The 21,383-nt window shown below is 38.0% G+C and overlaps 1 protein-coding gene across 1 annotated transcript in view; it reads left to right on the top strand.

The window, feature by feature from the left end:
• The window catches only part of LOC139708053 (BDNF/NT-3 growth factors receptor-like), a 224,244-nt gene extending 208,482 nt beyond the window's left edge, over positions 1-15,762 (top strand). Inside the window, exons 10-14 of the mRNA XM_071620037.1 lie at positions 5,175-5,406; positions 7,635-7,944; positions 8,788-9,022; positions 9,386-9,544; positions 13,606-15,762. Of these exons, the coding sequence (XP_071476138.1) occupies positions 5,175-5,406; positions 7,635-7,944; positions 8,788-9,022; positions 9,386-9,544; positions 13,606-13,806 (1,137 nt within the window). The 3' untranslated portion in view covers positions 13,807-15,762. The remainder of the gene's footprint in view (positions 1-5,174; positions 5,407-7,634; positions 7,945-8,787; positions 9,023-9,385; positions 9,545-13,605) is intronic.
• Positions 15,763-21,383: the final 5,621 nt, after the last annotated feature.

A 21,383-nucleotide genomic window follows, 5' to 3' on the forward strand; every position in this document is an offset into this window, starting at 1 on the left:
CATGTGTTCTCATTTCAGTCCCGAAATCTACAACAGATATCATCTATGTTGCTTTGTTGTGAGTGAACATTGTCTGGCGGGATCGCTCTGTTCGGTACATCCCTAATGTAAAACAAAAACAAAAACAAACAAACAAACAAACAAACAAACAGGAAATTCATCCATAACTTGCCGTTAGCGAGTAATCCCAAAGTGCCAGCTGTCACTTATTCACACTGAGACAGGATTCTGTGTCACGAGGAAGAATGTCAGTGGCATTCTGCGAGAGAAATACAAATTACTAAAGATGGATCACTTAAAGTGTATTATTGTCGGATTACGAGAACTTCTAACTTTACAGCAACTCTTCAAAATTTTGATGATTTGTTTATGTACGCTTTCATAGTTGTTAATCAAACAAGTAATGCTCCATTCCGCTTGTGTTACGTAAAAATACTTTTAAGCTTGTAAAAGTCACCCGTATTACTGATGCCTTCATTTCGTTTGATTCTTTAAATCTTTCAATAATCGTGCATGTCTTGTTTAGTTTTGCTGTACGTCATTGCATATGCTTTTAAATCTGTTAATAGATCGATTGACATTGATATTGATTGATATATTCATAAGTCGTTGTTTAATGTGTCGGTTAAGGCAGTCTGTAATTCAGTTAGCTCTTCATTTCTTGGGTTTTGAATTGAATTGAATAACTTAAACTGCACTGGTCTTACAATCGAGACACAGGTAACAGTTCCAGCACGTTTATTTTCATATTTCACTTGACATCGAGATACATCACAAAAAGAATGCAAACCAAGCAAGATACAAGATATGATGTAAATCGGGTCATGAATAGAAACTGTGTCAGCATACATATGTACGTAAGACAATTCTCTATAACGTGTGATATATGATGAAACCGCAAAGGAAAAACTTGTAAACGCAGGTTACAGGAAGAAATCCCAATGTAAATTTGCTATGCAATCAATGGAGATGGGACACAAAGTAATAATGACGAAACTATATGAAAGCTAAAATATCAAGGTACAAAGGGAAGAAGAAATAAAAGAGAAGAAAAAGAAAAAGGAAAAACAAGAACCCAAAGAATAAAAACTGGGTGAAAAAGATTGCATATACATACAAAAGTGTGCGAGCACATATGTAGAATCAAGTTCATAACGAGTTCAAAATGTAAATACTGATGTAGGGATTATATAATGGGAGCATAAACCAGAGGTAAATCGATCATACACTGCAGGTTGATCCGCCATGCATTGAATGAGGATACTACAGATAACATATTAAAAAATTCTAATCAGGCAAGTTATATTCATTAAGTAACATTGATTTAAATTTCTGTTTAAATGTAAACATATGAGAACATTTGATTAAGTCTGCGGGAAGATCATTTCAGAATTTGGGTCCAGTAAAAACAATTGTTTTTTTTTGTGTGTGTGTAAGGAGTGTGCGAGTACATGGAAGGTGAAATGAATCTCTTTGTCTTGTGTAGTAAGCATGAACTGCTTAGTTTTTCTGAAACATATGGGTAAATACATCAGGCAAGCCGTTGGCTGATAACTGAAACATAAATTTGCCTAAGTTGTATAAAAACAAATCAGCAACCTTAAGGAGTCTGTTTTCAAAGAAGAAATAATTCATGTGGAAATAAAAATCGGCTAGATTGACTGAACGAATAGCTTCAATGTGTGATTTTGCACAATTTTCCCAGGCAAGTATACCGCAACTGAGATAGGGTAAAATAAGCGTTGAATATAATTTTTTCAAAATATACTTGGGAAAAAAAATGTTTGAGCTTATTAAAAATCCCAGTATTTCTTGAGAGCTTCTGAGATAAATAATCTATGTGATATTTCCATGTTAATTCATGGTCAATTTAAAGACCTAAAAATTCAAACGATTCAACTTGAATAAAAAAATAATTATTTATTTTTATATCGCCAGGCAAGTGGGTAACAGAATTACTAAATAACATTTAAAACGGTTTTGTTTACATTGAGAGACAACTTGTTTGCTTGAATCCACATTTGAACCGACTTTAATTCTCTGTTCACTACTAAGAGTTGTTGGGTTTCGATGTGAAAAGAAGATATTAGAATCATCGGCAAAAAGAAGAAAAGATCAAACATTAGATGAATTTTTGAAATCATTTATATAAAGAATAAACAAAAGTAGGCCTAAGAGGGATGCTTGAGGGACCCCGCATAGTGTTTGTAAACTGGAACTAAAATCGCTGATATTGACAAACTGTTTCCTGTTGGTTAGGTAGCTCCTGAACCAGTCCAAGGTCTTTCCACGTATTCCATAGTGCGAGAGTTATTTAACAAAATATCGTGATCGATAGTGTCAAAAGCCTTGAAGAGGTCCAGGAATATACTAACTGTATGTGATGAGTCGTCAACACAGCGTGGGCTGCTTTATCGATAAAAGCAAGCACAGCGTGAGTATTAGAGTGGTGTTTTTTTTTTTCTAAATCCAAATTGAGAATCATCAAAAAAAATATTACATTCGTTTAAGAACTTAATTACACGTGAATATATCAAATGTTCGAGAATCTTGGAAATCGCGGTCAAAAGAGAAATTGGACGATAATTACTTACTTCTGTTTTATTGCCATTTTTATAAACCGGAACAACTTTAGCAATTTTCATTTGACTAAGCACTACACCAGTAACAAGGGACAAATTTGATATATATGTAAAAGGAGACAATATTGCGGATATATTGTTTAATAAAGGATTCGTAATGCCATCATGTCCAGCACTCTTTTTTACTTCTACTTGTGTACTACGTCCCTCACCTCCTATTTTCGGATGGGAGTAAAAACAAAGATTGAGGATTTGGATCAGTTAAAAAATAATGACATTCTGTATCTGTTACTGGGATACTACTAGCAAGACCGGGGCCTAAATAGAAAAAAAAAAATCATTAAACGCATTAGCAACATATACCGGATGTTGGATCAAGATACCATGCTGAGATATTTCCTTCACTTGTTCTGATTTATCTTTAACTCTGAGAATTTCATCAATCACCTTCTACGTACTCTTGGTATCATTTTTGAAAAGGTCAAACTGCCTCGTGAAATAGCTCCTCTTAGCAAGTCTCGAAGTAGTTGTAAGAATATTACGATAACGAGCATATTTACCTTTTGTATTTTCATTCGGATTCCTCTTGTATTTATAAAATAAGTTATTCTTGTGACTGATAGATATAAGGAGGGATTTGGTGATCCAAGGCATTTTAGTAGTGAACGACCTAAAGTCAAGCGTATTTTTAATCTTATTATTATCATCCTTATTACTATAACTATCATCATCATTATCATCATCATCATCATTATGCGTAAGTGGGAATTAGTGAATTTTCATAGGACATATATATCAGTTTCAAAAGATTTCGGTCGAAAGATACGCAGATCTTTACATAAGATTTAAAATTGCCCGAACCTATTCCCTATCAACATCAAGTGTAAGTGCAAGCAATGTGACTATCCCAATGTTATGGCTGCCAATGTTGAGAGAACATGTAGGCAGTTCCTATCAAGGGTAGTTTCTCATGGCACTGTGCGTTTTTGAGAACTGAATAATCTATTACCATTATCAACCCTAACGTTAAAATTCCATTTTGCTAACCCTATGAATATGCATCACAGTTTTATGAAGTTTGTGCGTATGTGTCTATACTTTATAATTTCAAACATAAACATGTGTTGGCGTACATGTGTGTTCGTGAGGATAAGAAGTTTATAGTTCTAGTTACAATTTCAATCAACCATAAACGGCGAACAAGGCGAACAGCAATAACCAAAATGTCGCAAGAACGTGATTCATAGATATCATTACATAACATCAGGTACTTAGAGTACAATATTCAATCATTCTGGTTATGACGTGAAGTTTCGAGTAACACACAAAGGCCCATTCGCATCAAGAAATATTGAGACCCCGGAAATTTCTATTTGAGCTATCCAGTCACCTAATCAGAGCTACTAGCTGCGCACAGCGTACTATGTGGTCAAAAGTTAGCTACTTACCCACAATCCGTGGTCTTTTCCAGTGAATGACTGACTTACTACTTTAATCCTCCCATAGATCACGGTCGCTGTAGATTTACTGAAAGAATTCGGTGATTTCAATCCCTGATATACCAGACAGAATGAAAGACGTGCATTGAACTGTAGCGATTAAATCCATACGTTTGGTCATTTCCAAAGACAAGCAGTTTAGAAGCATCTCTTGTACAAGAGATAGATGTCTATCTCCTTTGTCCTTTTGAAGTTATGACCGAGACCTACAATAATCTGCCTAAGACGACACAGTCTGCATGTGTATGAGAAACATCGAGTGCATAATTATTTCCTAATTCGAACTTAGGAAATTCCGTGATTAAAATGCGTATCTATGATTAACTAGATTTACATGTACCTTTGTGTACAAAAACTGAAAATTCGAGTTTCTACTATGAAAAAAAAAAATAATCATACTGTTATTCCAGGATGAAAAATATCTGACCATAATGAATGGTCACATATATTTTGGATTTAAAATAGGGCATAATTGTGCTGGAAACTAACAAAATTTGGACATTTCAAGATTATGTGTACAATCTTTATAGTAGGCTGTAAGGAGATAACATCATTAACTCACTCGTTTGCGTATTCATATTGGCAGTTCAAGAACTGTTTAATGAAATTAAAATTAGAGAAACATCACAATATATACAACTTCGCTAATTTTTATATGATTTTGATCAAATTGTCATGGTTGTGCTTATTACATTGTGTCCTTTCTTTTCAGACTAACTTTTAACCGGTCTGGAATTACCCCTCAAACTCGTCATGTCATGTCAATTTTTTTGCAGATTAATCTGACCTGGGCCCTGTTTTATGAAGAGTTATAATTGATTACAAAGTTGATTTATATCATAAGTCTATGGCAGCCTGTGTGATAAGGAAACTTATAATCGATTATATCTTTTGATAAAACGGGGTCCTTGTATTTTAGTTTGTACGGTTTAGTTGCCTTGGGCTGTGACAAGAGGCTGTATGGAGATGTTACGAAGTGTTAGCGAAATATGACATGTAGGCTACAGTATGTGAATCAGTTACTTTTTACAGTCGAGCTACGGTGTGAAATACTACAGCGATGACTAACATTTTGCTAATTCTTCATCACTAGGTCTACGTGATTGGTGCTGTAGGAGCATTGATATTTGTGATCTTCATATCACTGATCGGTCGACGCTATTATACTAAGAAGCGAGAACGCTTCCAAAATCTGGGCGACCCCAGCGCCACCCCGTTCACCTCTGTGGCTTGCGTGCTGGACTCTAAGCGAGGGGATGACCGTATGATTCCAATGATCACGAACCCGAATTATTTGGCTCGAACTGACCGGAGATCTGGTGCAGGTAGGGAGCCCTCTTCAATACCAACTCTCTCCAATTTTATACAGTTATTTCGGGAATGCCGGGCCCAGAATATATAATATATAAAAGAAATAATTATATATTATAGAACAAAAGTGCCAACTGCGTACGCCGGGTGTGAAACTCGGCTGTGCGAATTAAAGGAGACTTTCGAATGATTTTCAGACTTTTATATTGAACAACTGTAAATTAGTTGTACTAAATACAAGGTTTTAGAATTTATAGTTATTGCGATGAGGAATACGAATGTTTTCAAAATGTATAACGAATTGTAATGAACAAGGATGGTGTCATAGCAGCCTCACCATAAGAATGCACAAGTTGGGGCTCAAGGAATCAGAACAAAACAAGAAAGCATGCGCAGCTTCTACACAGGAGAACTTGATAAGCAGGCGGTATTGTAAATGGAATTATACTGCTGAATTTATGAAATATGTGAGCCTCCTATGTCATCAACATTGCTTAGTGTAATTTGTTTAAGTTGTTTTTCAAAGTATTGGTTTCTCTGCCTAAGGACCACAGTAAGTTTCACAAATCTATACGTGATGCCGATTTATGCACTACATAATATGAAATTATGAAAATCGTCTGGAATGCCCCTTTAATAATACATTGAAGAGATTAGCCACGCTCAAAAGGTATGGTAGCGTTGGCTTATGAAGGGTCTCTTCGGTTTGACTTTAGTTTATTTCCATATCTCAAAGAAAAGCAATAGTTTGTGATCACACAAAATCTATGAATTGCTTAGAAAGACACAATACTTTAATATCACAAAAGAAATATGCAGGATATCCAATGTTCATTTATGCTGATGTTGTACTAGGCCTTCTGTAAAAGAGCAGAGAAATATGAGGGAAAAAACGAAAAGTTAAAGCTTGTAAAATTTGCAGGTTTTCGAGGAAATATAAGTTCTTAGCACCAGCATACATAGACAAAAATAATTCAGGATTGACTAAAACATATATTTAACTCAAATAAGAAAGCTGTAGGCCTATAAGCAATTTCAGTATTGCAGCATAACCATTATAATGATAAAGAGTAGATAACTATTCATTTGTCTCGCGAATGACATGGTCTCGAGAGAGCATTGACCATTGCCCCAACCCCGAGCACTACAATATTGACCTCCCCCGCCCCCGCCACGAAAAATATAACACAACAACGTTCAGCCTCTCCTGATTAGGCGTACTTGCTACAGAAAATTAGAACATGGACTTGCGAAGTCACCACAGCAGGTCAACGGGGAAAAAGTATTCATAACAGAACACTGAAATGCACCGCCAATCTGATGATCCAACCTTTGCTGCCCAAACTTCTATGGCAAAAGGCAGCAAGTGACTAATGTGATACTGTATTCTTGCAAATGAACAAATTGTGCTGTCAATTGCAATGACATCAATGCAGAATTTAGCATGTTCTAAACCTTGATATATCCATGCAGATATAAAAGGATTTATATTTATTCCATATTTTCCAATGAAACATCAATAAAATTTGGATTTGAGTGACTTGTCACCCTCCCCCCCCCCCACACAAAAAAAAATAGGACAGTGCATGTAGTGAGGTAACTCTTACATTTCATTTTATACAATAATTGCACATAGTATAATACACAGAATACACACCTAAGGATTATGTTTTATTTGAGATCAGTATACACATACAACAGAGTAGCCATTTCGCAAGAATGACTTCAATTTACGTTTGAATACATTAAAAGAGACGTGTTACGAGTTTTTACAAGGGACAATTATATTCTACTGTTTGAGTCTTCTAAACAAAATTTTATTTTTAGGGAAACAGTTCAAGTTTATAGATTCACTCTACTGAGTGAGATTTGCATGAATCGATTGGTTTCTCTTGAACATACAATTTGTTGAAAAGTTGTTGATGATTAATTTATTCGTAGGTGAGTAAAAAAAAATCAACTTTCCACATACAGTGTCTGACATGCACTGAAACATTATTTCGTGTGTGTACGCACTTTTTGCCCGGATTAAAATGGCTTTAGTTCATTGTACAATCTCTACGGTTGCGGTAACAGCGATCGACAGTACGCTACGTTCAAATATAGTGCTATGCTTGCATGTTCACCTGAATAGAATTACTGTTATTCGTTAATTTTCCCACAGACATCAACTTCGTTTAAACTCTTTCCACTTTGATGTACTTGATGTGTACTTGATCATAACTTTTCTATTCCCTATTAGCTGCCATCAACCACATCTCACGTGAAAACATTCGCTTCATAGGGGAACTAGGGGAGGGCGCGTTCGGCGTGGTTTGCTTGGGAGTCTGCGAGCACTTACCCGGCGCCGACGGACCAATCATGGTGGCTATTAAGACGCTGAAGGACGCCTCCATCGGCGATGCCCGAAAAGACTTTGAGCGTGAAGCTGAGCTTCTCACTAATCTTCAGCATGAGAACATCGTCACATTCTACGGCGTGTGCATTGACCAGGAGCCATTTTTCATGGTTTTTGAGTACATGGAAAACGGGGATCTTAACAACTATCTTAAGTAAGCAATAGCAAGCCCCATCCACCCCATGTAGGAAATAATATCAATTACCGAATTATGTATATGATAATATTATTACCCATATCAGACATCTGAGCTGTGGTTCTACGAAATAATGTATTCCCCTCGTTTCAAGCGCCAGCGGGTTGAAGAGGGGTAAAAGAGCGCCGCATAGCTGACCTGTACATGTGGGCATGCGTGGTATGGATGTAGATCAGTGGTGTAGAGCTTAAGTTGGCGCTGAGTAAAAGTTTGTTATAGGAAAGTTATAGAAAGTCTATATTGTAATTATAATCAATGTTACTGCTCAAGATGCCTGAAATGGGAAATAATTATATGGACTGGCTACTTTCAAGGGGATACGAAAGACCTCACCAGAATTGCATGCCCTCCTCTTCGACCCGGACAATACAACATTCAGATAATAAATGTCGTGTCCCCTTCAAGGCCAGTCCATATTCATTATCATATATAGTGTATGCAATCTAAGTGTCGAGCTGACAGCGCTGTATATGTCTTAATTGACCCCGAATGACAACATCGTTACGTCAGAACAATTAGACAACTTTATTATGTTTCACTTTTATCATTGTCAAACGATGTGGTTAGAGGTGTACAAAGGATATGTCATGATTATAGATTCGTATTCTCCTTCTAAAGATAAAGAATGACTGTTTCTGACGGTGTGTGACGTTGATGCTGATTAATCATTCTTCGCTACAATGTGCACAACATGACTACGCTGCCGTACAGTAGCTGGTAAATATTGTGCCATTATTTGGCACGTACATGTATTATGAATTCTTCATTTTGCTCGAGAAACTTTGTACAATTTCCTATCAGGTCACGTGGTCCCGATGCCGATTGCTTCACGAAGAGCCAGGCCTTGCTTCCATTGACAGCCAAAGAACTTCTTTACATCGCCACGCAGATAGCGGCCGGCATGGTGTACATGGCATCGCAACATTTCGTCCATCGCGACATGGCAACGAGAAATTGCCTGGTCGGCGACCGCCTCGTAGTCAAGATCGCCGACTTCGGCATGTCTCGAGACGTATACAGCACGGACTATTATAGGGCAAGTATAACACCAGCCTTACGGATATTGGTTTCTGCAAGTATTATCTTTTGTTATTGTCTGATTGGGTAGTTTTTCTTGTAAGTGAATACATAAAAACAGACTATGCATAAAGTTGATATTAACATGTATTGATACCTGTTGACGGCAATGTTTACTGGTTGTCATAATTCAGTGGTGTGAACTATAGTCTGCGCTAGTTTTTCGATTCTCAAACAATTTTCTTGCAGTTAAATTCACATTCCGTACTTTTTCACAAAGGATAGCTGTAGGCCTAAAAGCAGTCAACTGCATGAAGTTAAAGATGTTGGTTATGCGTGTTTAACTCGAAGACTAATCGTGACGAGATATGCTGTTCACCAGGTGGGGGGACACACCATGTTACCAGTTCGTTGGATGCCGCCGGAAAGTATAATCTACCGCACGTACTCTGTGGAAAGCGATGTCTGGAGTTATGGGGTCGTTCTATGGGAGATATTCGAGTATGGCAAGCAGCCCTGGTTCGGCCTGTCAAACCATGAGGTAGGTTCCTGACTAATGACCGGATTTCTAAAGAAATAGAGTTGTCAAGATTTTTATTATTCTCATGTTAAAAGGTGTAAACACCTTTCATTTCATTCCTGTAGGCCTTCCAATACCCTTGTTAGAGTAGAAAATAAAGACCCTGCCCAACTGAACTGCGTCGTCTGCTAGCGCAGAAAGCTGCCGATTTCGCGAAATCTCCCCTACATACTTCTGGGTTATGACGTTTGTGACGTACGACACGGATATTCGGTTCGCATGCGGGCCAGAGCACATGTCGGAGATGGTGTATTGCCCAGGCATATGGCTGCATGGATAGCTCAGCAAGAACGAAAAGGAATTCTTTCCACCACTTTCCAGATCCACAACATCGAAATGATGATTTCAAGCAGTAGATTCCTGCCCTTAGGTCCATTTTTTTTTCTTGGATAAAAACTTCCAGCACGATAGGAAGAATGACCTCGTCTGTTTTTAGCGACCACTTCACCGATCCAGATTACGAAGTCGACATGAGAGCGAATCTCCTGGATGGAAAACCAACGAAGCTCGTAGAATCACATGCAGTTCCATCATTTTTTGAAAACCAATCCCCCGAAACCTCGTCATTCGTCTGAGAAGAGGATTGTACGTGGAATATGAAACAAGAAAGGCGTGATATTTATATCCTATCCTGCTACCCCATTTACGCATTACATCAAAATAAGTGTATCTGGAGAGTCTCCTGTTTACAATTACATTGCATGGTGTCTGCATCGCGCTAGATTGGGTAGTGTTTGAGCGTAAGCGAACGTATAGTCTGTATCAAAGACCCTATTAAATTCATTATTGGTCATGGCCATGGCCGGCTAGTAAACTCAGTGCTGTCACAAATCACATTTTGAATTGGCAATGGGCCCTATGTATAAAAACTAGCAAATGCTGGTGCTACCATTTCGCTTGAATCCGTGTGCATAAAAACAAGCACTTGCTTGCAAGCAAAAGCTTTGCTAGCAAGCACAGGCAATTGCTTGCTGCCCGCATGCAGTTACTTCGAAACCAAGCACTAATTGCTTCAAAACGTATGAACAAAACGGACCTTTTTGCTTGTTCTTGCTAGCAATTCCTTACGATTTTCCAAGCACTGTAAAACGAACTTGAGCTTCTGCGTAACTTGGACGTTCGCCTTATAGCATCATTTTCATATTCATAAAAGAAAGTTGACAGGAGTGGTATAAATCTACAAAAAATTTCTCCTAAAGGCCCTGTCACACCTTTCTGGGCAAGCCTTGCGTGCGACTTGCGAAGAACAATTTTTGCTACCCAGAGGTCCCCGCAGATGACCCGCACATAGCAATACCTAGCACGTATCTCACCCATAGTTACCCGGAGTTGCGTACGCAAGTTCTATTTACCCGCAACCAAGATTAGGCCCTGTCACAGCTTTCCGAGCAAGCTAGGCGGGCTTGTTACGTGTGGGGATTTTCCAGCACGCAGGACAATTTTTGCAGGCGGACAAGGACAGTGACGAGTTTCGTATGCGTCTTCCCTGCTGGACCCATGCTACTTCCGTTCTGCTTACGTGCATTCCGTGTGACTTGCGTGTCAGGCGCATGGGTGGAGAGTGGGGGCTGACAACTCGGTGAAGGAATTTAATATGGCAGAAGTCTCACAGAAAGTAATTATCTTGGCCGCAGCCGACTCTCAACTAACCAGGAGAAAGGCAGTAACTGACCCTCAGCATGCACGCAATTCGCTCGTAAAGCTCGCGCTCCACGCTCGCAGAACCGACCAGCTTCACGGGTTTTGGCAGTTTCAACACCGTTCCTTGCCAGTAAAACACCCGTATTATGCTCGTAGAATGCCCGCACATTACACGCCCTTCCGGCGCAATGACATAGATCCACGGGCAACTTACGTACTTTAAGCGGGTCAACTGCATGTGACTTGCGGCAGCTACAGGCCTCCTACTGGCGTTCTGCGTGGACCTCTGTTTGCAATCCCGCGACTCGCCCGGAAAAATCCTCAAAACTTGGCTTCGGGTAAATCGGACTTAATGACGGAGCATACCAGTCGCCATAGCGACATTAATTTCTAGTTATCCTTGTATTTTTTCCCAAAGTAAGATCAATGAAAAGAATGAAAATCGTCTTTATTTATTCTAGGATTACCATGTTTATTATTTCAGATTTCTTACATTAACATTTTTCCTCCAAATAAATCATTTTTAATACAATGTGCTCGCGAATAGCAGCACATTGCCATAGTTCCAACGCGTACGTCACGGGACAAGCTGTGTGCAAACGCAAAGGCGACTCTCGGACGGAACTCTGAATCGTGAAATGACTTATCTTGTGGAGTACATATCAGTCTTGTCTCATTCCATATTTCCGATTGATGATGTTCTTTTGAAAGAGTTGAAAACCCTCTATAAGCCCAGTAAAACATGTTAAGAATTATTCCCCTTTAGTGAAATAAATTTCATTGAACGGTTTAGAAAATTCTGCGATTCCATTGGTGGAGATCTATGTGTTGATTTTTTTTTTTCTGGCCGCGTTGCGTCATTGAGGGGAGTGTCGCGATCGAAATCTGGATATTTTGGCCTGTGTAGATACAAATATCCAACTTAATAGCGCAATCAATATCACGATCCAAGTCCCAAGAAATCTTGCGATTTAATCGCGATGATTCGCACCGAGGAGACTGTGTGAACGCTGGAGCAACAAATCCCGAGATTTTCTATTCCAACATTCAAGTGCACATCACAACAGCAGCGCGCGCTCGAACATGTGCGCTTTCGTCGACAAATTATCGTGATTGGCAATTTAATGTTTAGCAGGATAATTCAGTCCATATGAACGAGCGCAAAAATCCTCAAGATTTGGATCGCGATCTTTATCACGCTATTTTGAATGCGGCTAATGTATCCAGGAAATTTATCCTGCATCATGGATGCATGGTACTGGATGCATGGTTTGCGTCTATGACAAGACGAAGGAAATGCATCACGCAAAGGCAAATGCCTTCAGATTAAATGATTTTAGAAATGGATTTTTGGTACAAAAAAAAAATGTCCCCCGTTCTATGTCCTATAAAATAGATAACGCACATGTCTTTTCGTGAGCCAGTAGGAATGGTGTCCATGCGGTAACCAGAGAGTTTAGTCTAAACTCATTCGGCTTCGCCTCATGGGTTAAACATTCCATAGTTACCTTAAAGGTAAAACATAGTTCTGGGATGCCTGCAGAACTGTCAAATTTCGCTCCATGTATGCCTAAGAAATGCCTCAGAAATGTGTGGAATAACGCTGTAATAAAAATATATTTGTTGGGCGAAATATTAACTAAAGAGGTTCGCCAGAGTCGCAATCTCAGAACTTACCCGATCTGGGTCAGGCTAACTCTGACTCGGTGACAACTCGGCCTCGCTTTGACGCGGGACCGAGTTGTCCCTCTGGATTGTGCAGTGTTGTACTATGGGAGCGGTTCACGTTCTGGCTGGTCGCAGTTATAGGCCAAATTGATACAACGCGCTCATCAAAGAACCTCTTTGGCGCGCATACAAAATGAAGAATATGGCGATCACGAACTGTGTGTAAATTGTCTGAAATAGGGCCGAGTTTTCCCTGAGACCGAGTTAGCCTGGATCCTTCTGGAATGAAAGTAGGTATACCGACTTTTATTATACACTTTTAATCTCAAAATACTCCAAAATAACTCATCATCCCGGTAAATCGCGTCAGCCATATAAGTTTCTTGGTAGACTCTTTCGATATATTGCAAGCAAATAATATTATGAAATGATGCAAGACGGGGACTCAAACCCTTACCAGAACTATGTTTTCAGTTTAAACCCTGTATTTTCTACTGACGCACTCAGATACTGTCAAGCTAAGTCGTCAAGGCAGGATCAAGCCAGCGAAGCATCAATCCATTCGTTGATGCCCTTTAGGTTATGACAACATCGAAGACTTCAGAAACGCTTCTTGTAAATGATAATATACATTGTTTTGCAAAATTTATGTAGAATTGATGGAATCATTATCTCCTTCTCTTCGCATTATTTTATTTCTGCAACTGCACCAGGTCATTGAGTATATTCACAATGGCATACTCCTCGACTGCCCCAAGGGTTGCTTGAAAGAAGTGTACAAGATTATGCTGGGCTGCTGGCAACGGCAGCCATCTCAGCGTATGCTGATTAAGGACGTTCATGAAGCCATAGCACGCCTGTCGGAGGAAAACGCGCCTATGGTGGACATAATTGGCCGGAACACGTTAGTCTAGTGGGACTTCGGGCACTTCGCTAGCTTAATAACACAGATTAAACTCCGATTGGTTGCCCACGCTATGGACATTACGTACCATCTTCAACACGCGACAAAACTTTCCTCTGAAGAACTTATCTTGGAATATTGTATGTAGTGAATATGCAATGCATCGTATATATTTACCTAAGCCACGAAATATACATAATGTATTGCTGTTTCGTACTTTCAGTCAGTGGGCTATTATGTAAGAGAATCTTATCATAATAACTATGTGAAACGGTTTTTAATGAACAACAACGGACTGATCACCTCGACGACTAGTAGATACGCGAACTAAATACTTCTGAAAATACCGGTAATAAGATGAGTACGGGTGATAATGCCGTAGGAAATTCAAACAGCCAGGTTTATGTAATAAGAGGGAAGAGGTGAAGCTGTATCGAGGTGCGCAGTAACAAACAGTGAACCCGAACAGAGACGTGACCTTTTATTTGTACAGGATTACATGAGACTATATTCAAAGTACGTTTTGAACGATCAGCTGTCACTGCCTGGTATTCGTGCATGGTGCTTTGAGCTGCAGCATCGTTGTGATACTTAGCACTGTAGGTGTGTACGTGTGTATGTTCTCCGTGTATGCTCGTATGTTTGAATGTCCGGAGAAAGAGAAGAAAAGTCATCAGGTCGAACTTGGTAACAACATTGTTTGCTTGGAGAACGATCAGTCACGCGACAAAGGCTTTGGTTTGCTTTGTCATAAGCAGCGTAAGGGATGGTGTTGAGGGTAAAACACGTGAACATGATTTGCTTTTATACATTATTTTCGGATCGAGAAGAAGAAAGAGAATATTGTTTCAGAGATTACGCTGTTGTAGATGATGCTGTGGGTGGGGAAGCAAAGCATCAGCAAGATTGGACAAGGGTGAACATGTCAGAACGTCATTTAATGTGACAGCACAGGAAGACCTTAAAGTAACAGTCTTCCGTCTATTGACGGTGTTGTCGGTATCAGTTTTATTTGGACACAAAATACATAAAATATGACTTCCCTTTATAATTTTGGCAAAGGAGTGAATCTTCTCCGCCTTGAATGATAACACAATACTTACGTTGCATAAAACAGAAATATCTTGAAAAAAGAAAGCGTGCCTTTCAAAAAAAAATGTATCATGATTACTCCTAATCTCCTAATTTACACATATTGCACAAAATATGGCTACATTCTCGTTGGTAAGACAAATATATATAACTAGGTCAAATGCCGCAATTTAAATGGTCATGAGCATTTACAATGTATGATCATTTCGCCCAATAATGTCAATGGTCAATATTATGTCAATATGTTAATGCGATTGGAAGTAGAAAGCTAAGCGCTTCAACATGACTGATGTTATGTAGATCTATGTTTATACGACATGCGAAAAGCAAAGCGCCAGTGCACATTCATATTAAAATAATTCCTGACTAAAGCCGCAAAGTATGATTACAATTTTGCAGGAAATCAATGACCAACTTATAAATTATGTGATGAAAGCATTGGATGGGCTAAAATGGGATATGGCAATAGAAGGAATTACATTCAAGGCCATTCCTTCGATCAATGCCAAACGTGCTAGCACACACTTGATTGTCTTGCTGTCGTCCTATTGTGTCACAAACATAATAAACTTCGTGATGAAATCAAGCACAGAGAAAATAACATCATATCCGTGAGCTATCGTTGGTCCTGCAAGCAGCGTCGTTCGACGAGGACTATTAATGAAGAGCCGGTTTTAATCCGATTTCGTGCCTTTTCTGGCACGATTGACGTGGCTTGGCAGTCAGTGAGGAGAAGAGGAATACCTGGCTACTCTTGATGTTTTATACTCGTAGTGTTTAACCGCACTTGAATGAGATATAAAAATTTGTTACAAGAGTAAATTGTCAAATGTCTATTTTTGTCTCTTGCCCTGTGCTGAAATAAAGAGACAAAAAGCAGGTCCTGCAAGTATACTATAATATTTTTTAAATATATATTTGTGTTAACATAGTCATCATTTCAAATATACTATAGCCAGCAAATTCTATACCCGTTTATATCACAATCTACTTCAGTGCGTGCTCTCCTATCTAACTGTGCCAGAGAAAGTGCATCTTGTAAAATTGTATATTAATGTTCCCGCGTGAAAAAAAAAACAATATATATATATATATATATATATATATATATATATATATATATATATATTCTATATGTATATGACGTTCGTAGTGCCAGACGTAGAGTAGTCACATTTGTGAGAAGTATGTTTGGGCGATTATCTTTTTAAAGCGTCAAATGAAAGAGAATGATCACAAGAAATGCAGTCTAATCCTGCAGTGAGTTTGGGCTCTCATAACCTAGACTTAAGCAATACCTTTCTAAGTGAAATCAGTTGTCCTAGAATATGACCAATATAAGCGCGCATACTGGAAGTGTGCATTGATGTCTTTTGATGGGAAATAATTGCAGAGTTTTATGTTACAAAGGCCCAGATCGGTTGTGTGCTATACAACAAAAATTTATTACTGTAAAGTGTGTGAGGAGAGGACTCGAGTTCGTACACCTTCTCTGTAATCAAAACATATTTGATCTATGCTGCGGATGTGTGTATATAACATTATCTCTATTACTAGTAGTATCGCTCTGCACTTTACCATGGCATGTTGTGATTGGCCTTTGCCTTGCTAGTTGATGACAAAAGTAATTGAACGTGTTTGTGTTAGTTAGTTTGTTTGTTTATTCGACGGAAGCGGTCAATTTATCTTTAAAACGTGGATGTAACTATAGACAAACTCTTGTCATATTTAATCAAGTTTAAAGACATTTAAGTTGAGGTAAGTGTGACTTTTAGAATATGATCGCACATCTAAATTGTGGTTTGAACAAGAAGAATTGTTCCCTAGTTCAATGCTAATATAAAGGGACACTAATAGAATAGTCGGTTAAAAACAAGCAGAATGATTTGTCTCGCCTGAAACCTAATAACATGAGATGGAAAATGCCATATATACAATTTTAGGTGTAGTATTGCTTTTGCGTATTGACGATAGTGCGTGTTGATCACTCTACCTAATGCAAAGGACTTTGGAAAGCCGAATAAAAAGAAGATGACTTGAGAAAATGAAAAATAATGCGAGAATGCCCATTCTAGGTCTACAGGTTCGTCACAACGTAGAACTCTTCTTTTTGCGAAGTTTGTCATTAAATGTATTCCTAACCACCCTCGCTCTTCTATTTCAAACGCAAAGCCAATCTTTTTAAGAGAAGACTAGCAGCAGTGACCAAACACTGAAGTCAAGCAGACTTTTTTTTTTTAATTAAAAAAAAATGTTTTCCTTAGTTTTGGATAACATATTTCACCCCTGTTATTTGTGTACGGTTATTGACACTCTTGATGATCATGACGGCTCTTATGAGAAAGAGATTCGATGTAATAGTTTCAGTCCATTATCATACAACAAAACTTAGACTACTACTTCGGAGGGGAAATATCAAAACACGAAAGTTAAAGAATATCTATTTCACTGAAACTTCAGATGAAATCATGAAATTTTCCCACTTGTTTTCTTTCTCATGTTAGTCATCATGGTTCAAAAATCATTTCAACGGAAAAACAACAAGGCGTTCGGAGACAGATGTTCGATTTTTTTTTTAGTAGCATTTTCACACTGTATCTATTTACGAATGGAAAGGCACTGTGAGTTTTGTCAGAGATACGAGCATTATTAGACCTGATAATCGTGATTCTTGAACTCCCAGGAGATTGTACATGGTTGCTTAGTGAAAAGAATTGCCAGACCAATTTATCCTTGCCCCCTGCAACTCTTGCTCTGACTCTAGTCCGTCAAAACTGTAACAGATGATTCTATACAGTACAGATTTTTGGGAAATAGTGTGTATTTTCGATGTAAATGTCAAATAGCATATATGTACATAAATATCAATATACAATATTACCTTGGAAAGCGGTGCTGAATAATTGTATTCATTTTATTTTTGTTCGTGTGGCAACTTGGATATCCCACAAAAACAAAATACCCGACTGACATTTCTGTCGTAGGGTCCGGGTAGCACTTCTTGTATCATGTATAGTCACATGCAGAGATATAATAAATGCATTAATAAATGCATATGCATAAATGCAGAGATATAATTTATGCATAATACATGACGAATGTTCTATTGATAAAATTCAGCTGAACGTCATTGTAAATGGAAGTGAATAGCCACACGCGAGTGATGGTGGTCTCTGTCCTCTCGTCACAAACGCAACCTTCAACTTGCCAGAAGGAGAAAAAAAGTCATTGGACACAACCACTTCGTTTAATGTCGTAGTTATCTGTGTCCAAGCATGTTGAGATAAGTTCTATGAATGGTATACAAGTATATAGATATTATACAAAACTATATATTTTCATTTATGTCGAAGTACAATTTTGACGCGGACGTTTCCCTTGTTTAAGTTTAATATCTATTTTAATATGAATGGGATATTAAATTCGATGATTTCATTCACCTAAGCTTGTCTGTTTTGCTGTTCATGTACAATATTTCTTGGAAGACATATCAGTTGAATAAGTTCACCGCCAAAACAAACAAACAAACATATATATATATATATATATATATATCTTAAAACTTTCCACGTGTTGGACTTCGAATGTTATAATTATTAGAAGAAAGAGTCTAAAGTACGCCATGGATCCAACGATTGTTGTTGTTAGCATTGTTGTTATGATTCATGTTTATCATTGTCCATCATTGTCTTTGCACTGACGAAGGTCTGAGGCAGACCGACAATTTTGTAATAAAAAAATTTGTAATCGTTGGATCCATGGCGTACTTGAGACTCTTTCTTTATATATATATATATATATATATATATATATATATATATATATATGTAGCAATAATGATGTCACAATAGAGAAATCCATTAAATGCCAATTACCTTGATTTTAATTCAAAATCCGAATTTTCGGGGGCCTCCCCATTCGTCAGGGATGACAGCACTGTCATCACTGACGAAGTTTAACATCTATTTCAATATGAGTGGGATATTAAATTCGATGATTTCATTCACCTAAGCTTGTCTGTTTTGCTGTTCATGTACAATATTTCTTGGAAGACATATCAGTTGAATAAGTTCACAGCCAAAACAAACATATACCGGGTGTCCCAAAAAAAGCGGAACGGTGGATTTTCAGTACCTTGCGTTCTAAAAGTGATATATTTTTTAACATCATTAGAAAGAGAATCCTCCGCAGAAGACAATGATACCAAAATCATAAAATTTGGTTCAGCACTTTTTATTCTACGCCAATTCCTGAAAATGCAGTCATTTTCAAATTTCGCCGGATTTCTGCGTCTTATGAGATATTTTGAGTGCTACACGCGATCCATACGGTGAATATTGTGTAAGCTCAGTGATCCATGTCAACAAAAGATACAGCTTTCACATTGGGCACGGGCCAGAAAAAAAAATACTGTGTATGTGTGTGTGTCTGTGTGTGTGTACGCGCCCAATAGAAAGTGTTATCTTTTGTTGACATGGATCAACGAGCGTACACAATTCACCGTATGGAACGCATGTCGCACCCAAATTGTTATCTCATAAGTCGCAAAAAATTGAAAATGACTGCATTTACAGAAATTGGCGTAGAATAAAAAGTACTGAACCAAATTTAATGATTTGGGTATCATAGTCTTCTGCGGAAGATGCTCTTACTAATGATGACAGAAAATATATCACTTTTAGACCGCAAGGTACTGAAAATATATATAAATGTATATATATATATATATATATATATATATATATATATATACATATAACAATAATAATGTCACAATAGAGGAATGCATTAAATGCCAATTGCCTTGATCTTAATTCAAAATTCGAATTTTCGGGGGCCTCCTCATTCGTCAGGAATGACAGCTGTGTCATCCCTGACGAAGGGGGAGGCCCCCGAAAATTCGGATTTTGAATTAAAATGAAGGCAATTGGCATTTAATGCATTCCTTTATTGTGACATTATCATTGCTATTTCTAGTACTGCCAACACGCGGAGTGGTGTGTGTGTGTATATATATTTATACATTTATATAAAGATATTGGCAACAAATCTTACACCGGGGACGTAGTTGTACGTTTTGCCACCCCTTTATTATAGGTTTTCCTACCCAATTTCATCAGATTTGCATTCGATTTAACGATGCGCTTATTCAAGTTCGAGTGAATCACCGAGATCTACATTCAAAAGGTAACTACTTCATTCAATTTAATTTCATCAGCATGCGATTTCATGAGTTTCTTACACAAGCGTGTTAAAAAGGGCATTCAAATTAAAAATGCAAGTGCAACGCATTCAAATTCGCATCAGCACCGCCGTGGAGAGTGTTAAGGAGTTCAAATTCACGATAGGACAAACAACTTCAAAGTATGGGCAGTCTTTTTCGTTGTTGCTTTTATTCTTTGTAGTAACTCAGCTATTCGAATATGTAAACGTAATATATCATGAAATGTGATTTTTTTAACCTCAATTTATACTAGCTTATAATTCGTATAACCCCACTTCCAAACACAAACATTTACACTTTATTCATACACGATTTAAGCCGCTGCTACATTACAGAGTATGTGTAAGCATCTCGAATACGGACAGAAATTGTAAGTGGATGAAGCATGACCTTGACAACCAGCAAAACTGGCGATATAACTTTCTGGTGAAATAACTTATCTACAGCTGATCCGATTGCGACATTATGACATGGACACGGAAAACTAAGAAATGGAATTGAAATGGGATCAATATTGATTTGAACGTATAGGACCCCTAATATATTATGGGATATGGCTATTTTTAAAATATTACATCCATACTCTTAGGGATGAATTGAAAGTGACAGAAAGTTCGACAGGAAAGAAATAAATCCAGTACAATTAAGATGATTAAATGAGACTTTCAAATGAAAATGAAATTGTATCATCAAATCGTATGACAGCGAAAAAAGCCCGTGGAAGCTGTGTATGTTGATTGAATTCGAACGTTCAAAGTGCGAGGTTGTATTCCTATTAATGAAATTGAAACTGGTATTTGGCACGAATTTGAACGTCTATCCAACGCGAAATTGAATTCTAACTTTGAGTCGTTAAATGTAATAAATTTCTCTCGAAATTGAATGAAATACAATCTAAAAGGCCTGACATGAAATGAAATTGAATACGCAAAGAGCTAAAATGAACCGTGAGAGTAGAGCAGTGACCAATATCGCTTGAATTTGAAAGCCTTTTCATTAATTCGAATGCAAATCTGATGAAAATGGGCGGGAAAACCTATATCAAGCTTTCGGGCTTCGCCCTTCGTCAGAATCGTGTGTTGACAGTGTGAGGATTGTGACAAGTTATGTGGGGGAGTGGAAGGGGTGTTCCGTGATAGGACTCATTCCCATTTAACTGTTTAATCTACTACAAACTACAAAACGCCCCTCCCCCATACACACACATACACACCCGGTCACAATCCTCACACTGACAACACACACGCTCACGTTCAGCTGCAACACAATAT

The sequence above is a fragment of the Diadema antillarum genome, unplaced genomic scaffold (assembly GCF_040938485.1).
Source record: "Diadema antillarum isolate AM-2024a unplaced genomic scaffold, OU_Dant_1.0 seq00001296_RagTag, whole genome shotgun sequence".
In the NCBI taxonomy this organism is placed as follows: domain Eukaryota; kingdom Metazoa; phylum Echinodermata; class Echinoidea; order Diadematoida; family Diadematidae; genus Diadema; species Diadema antillarum.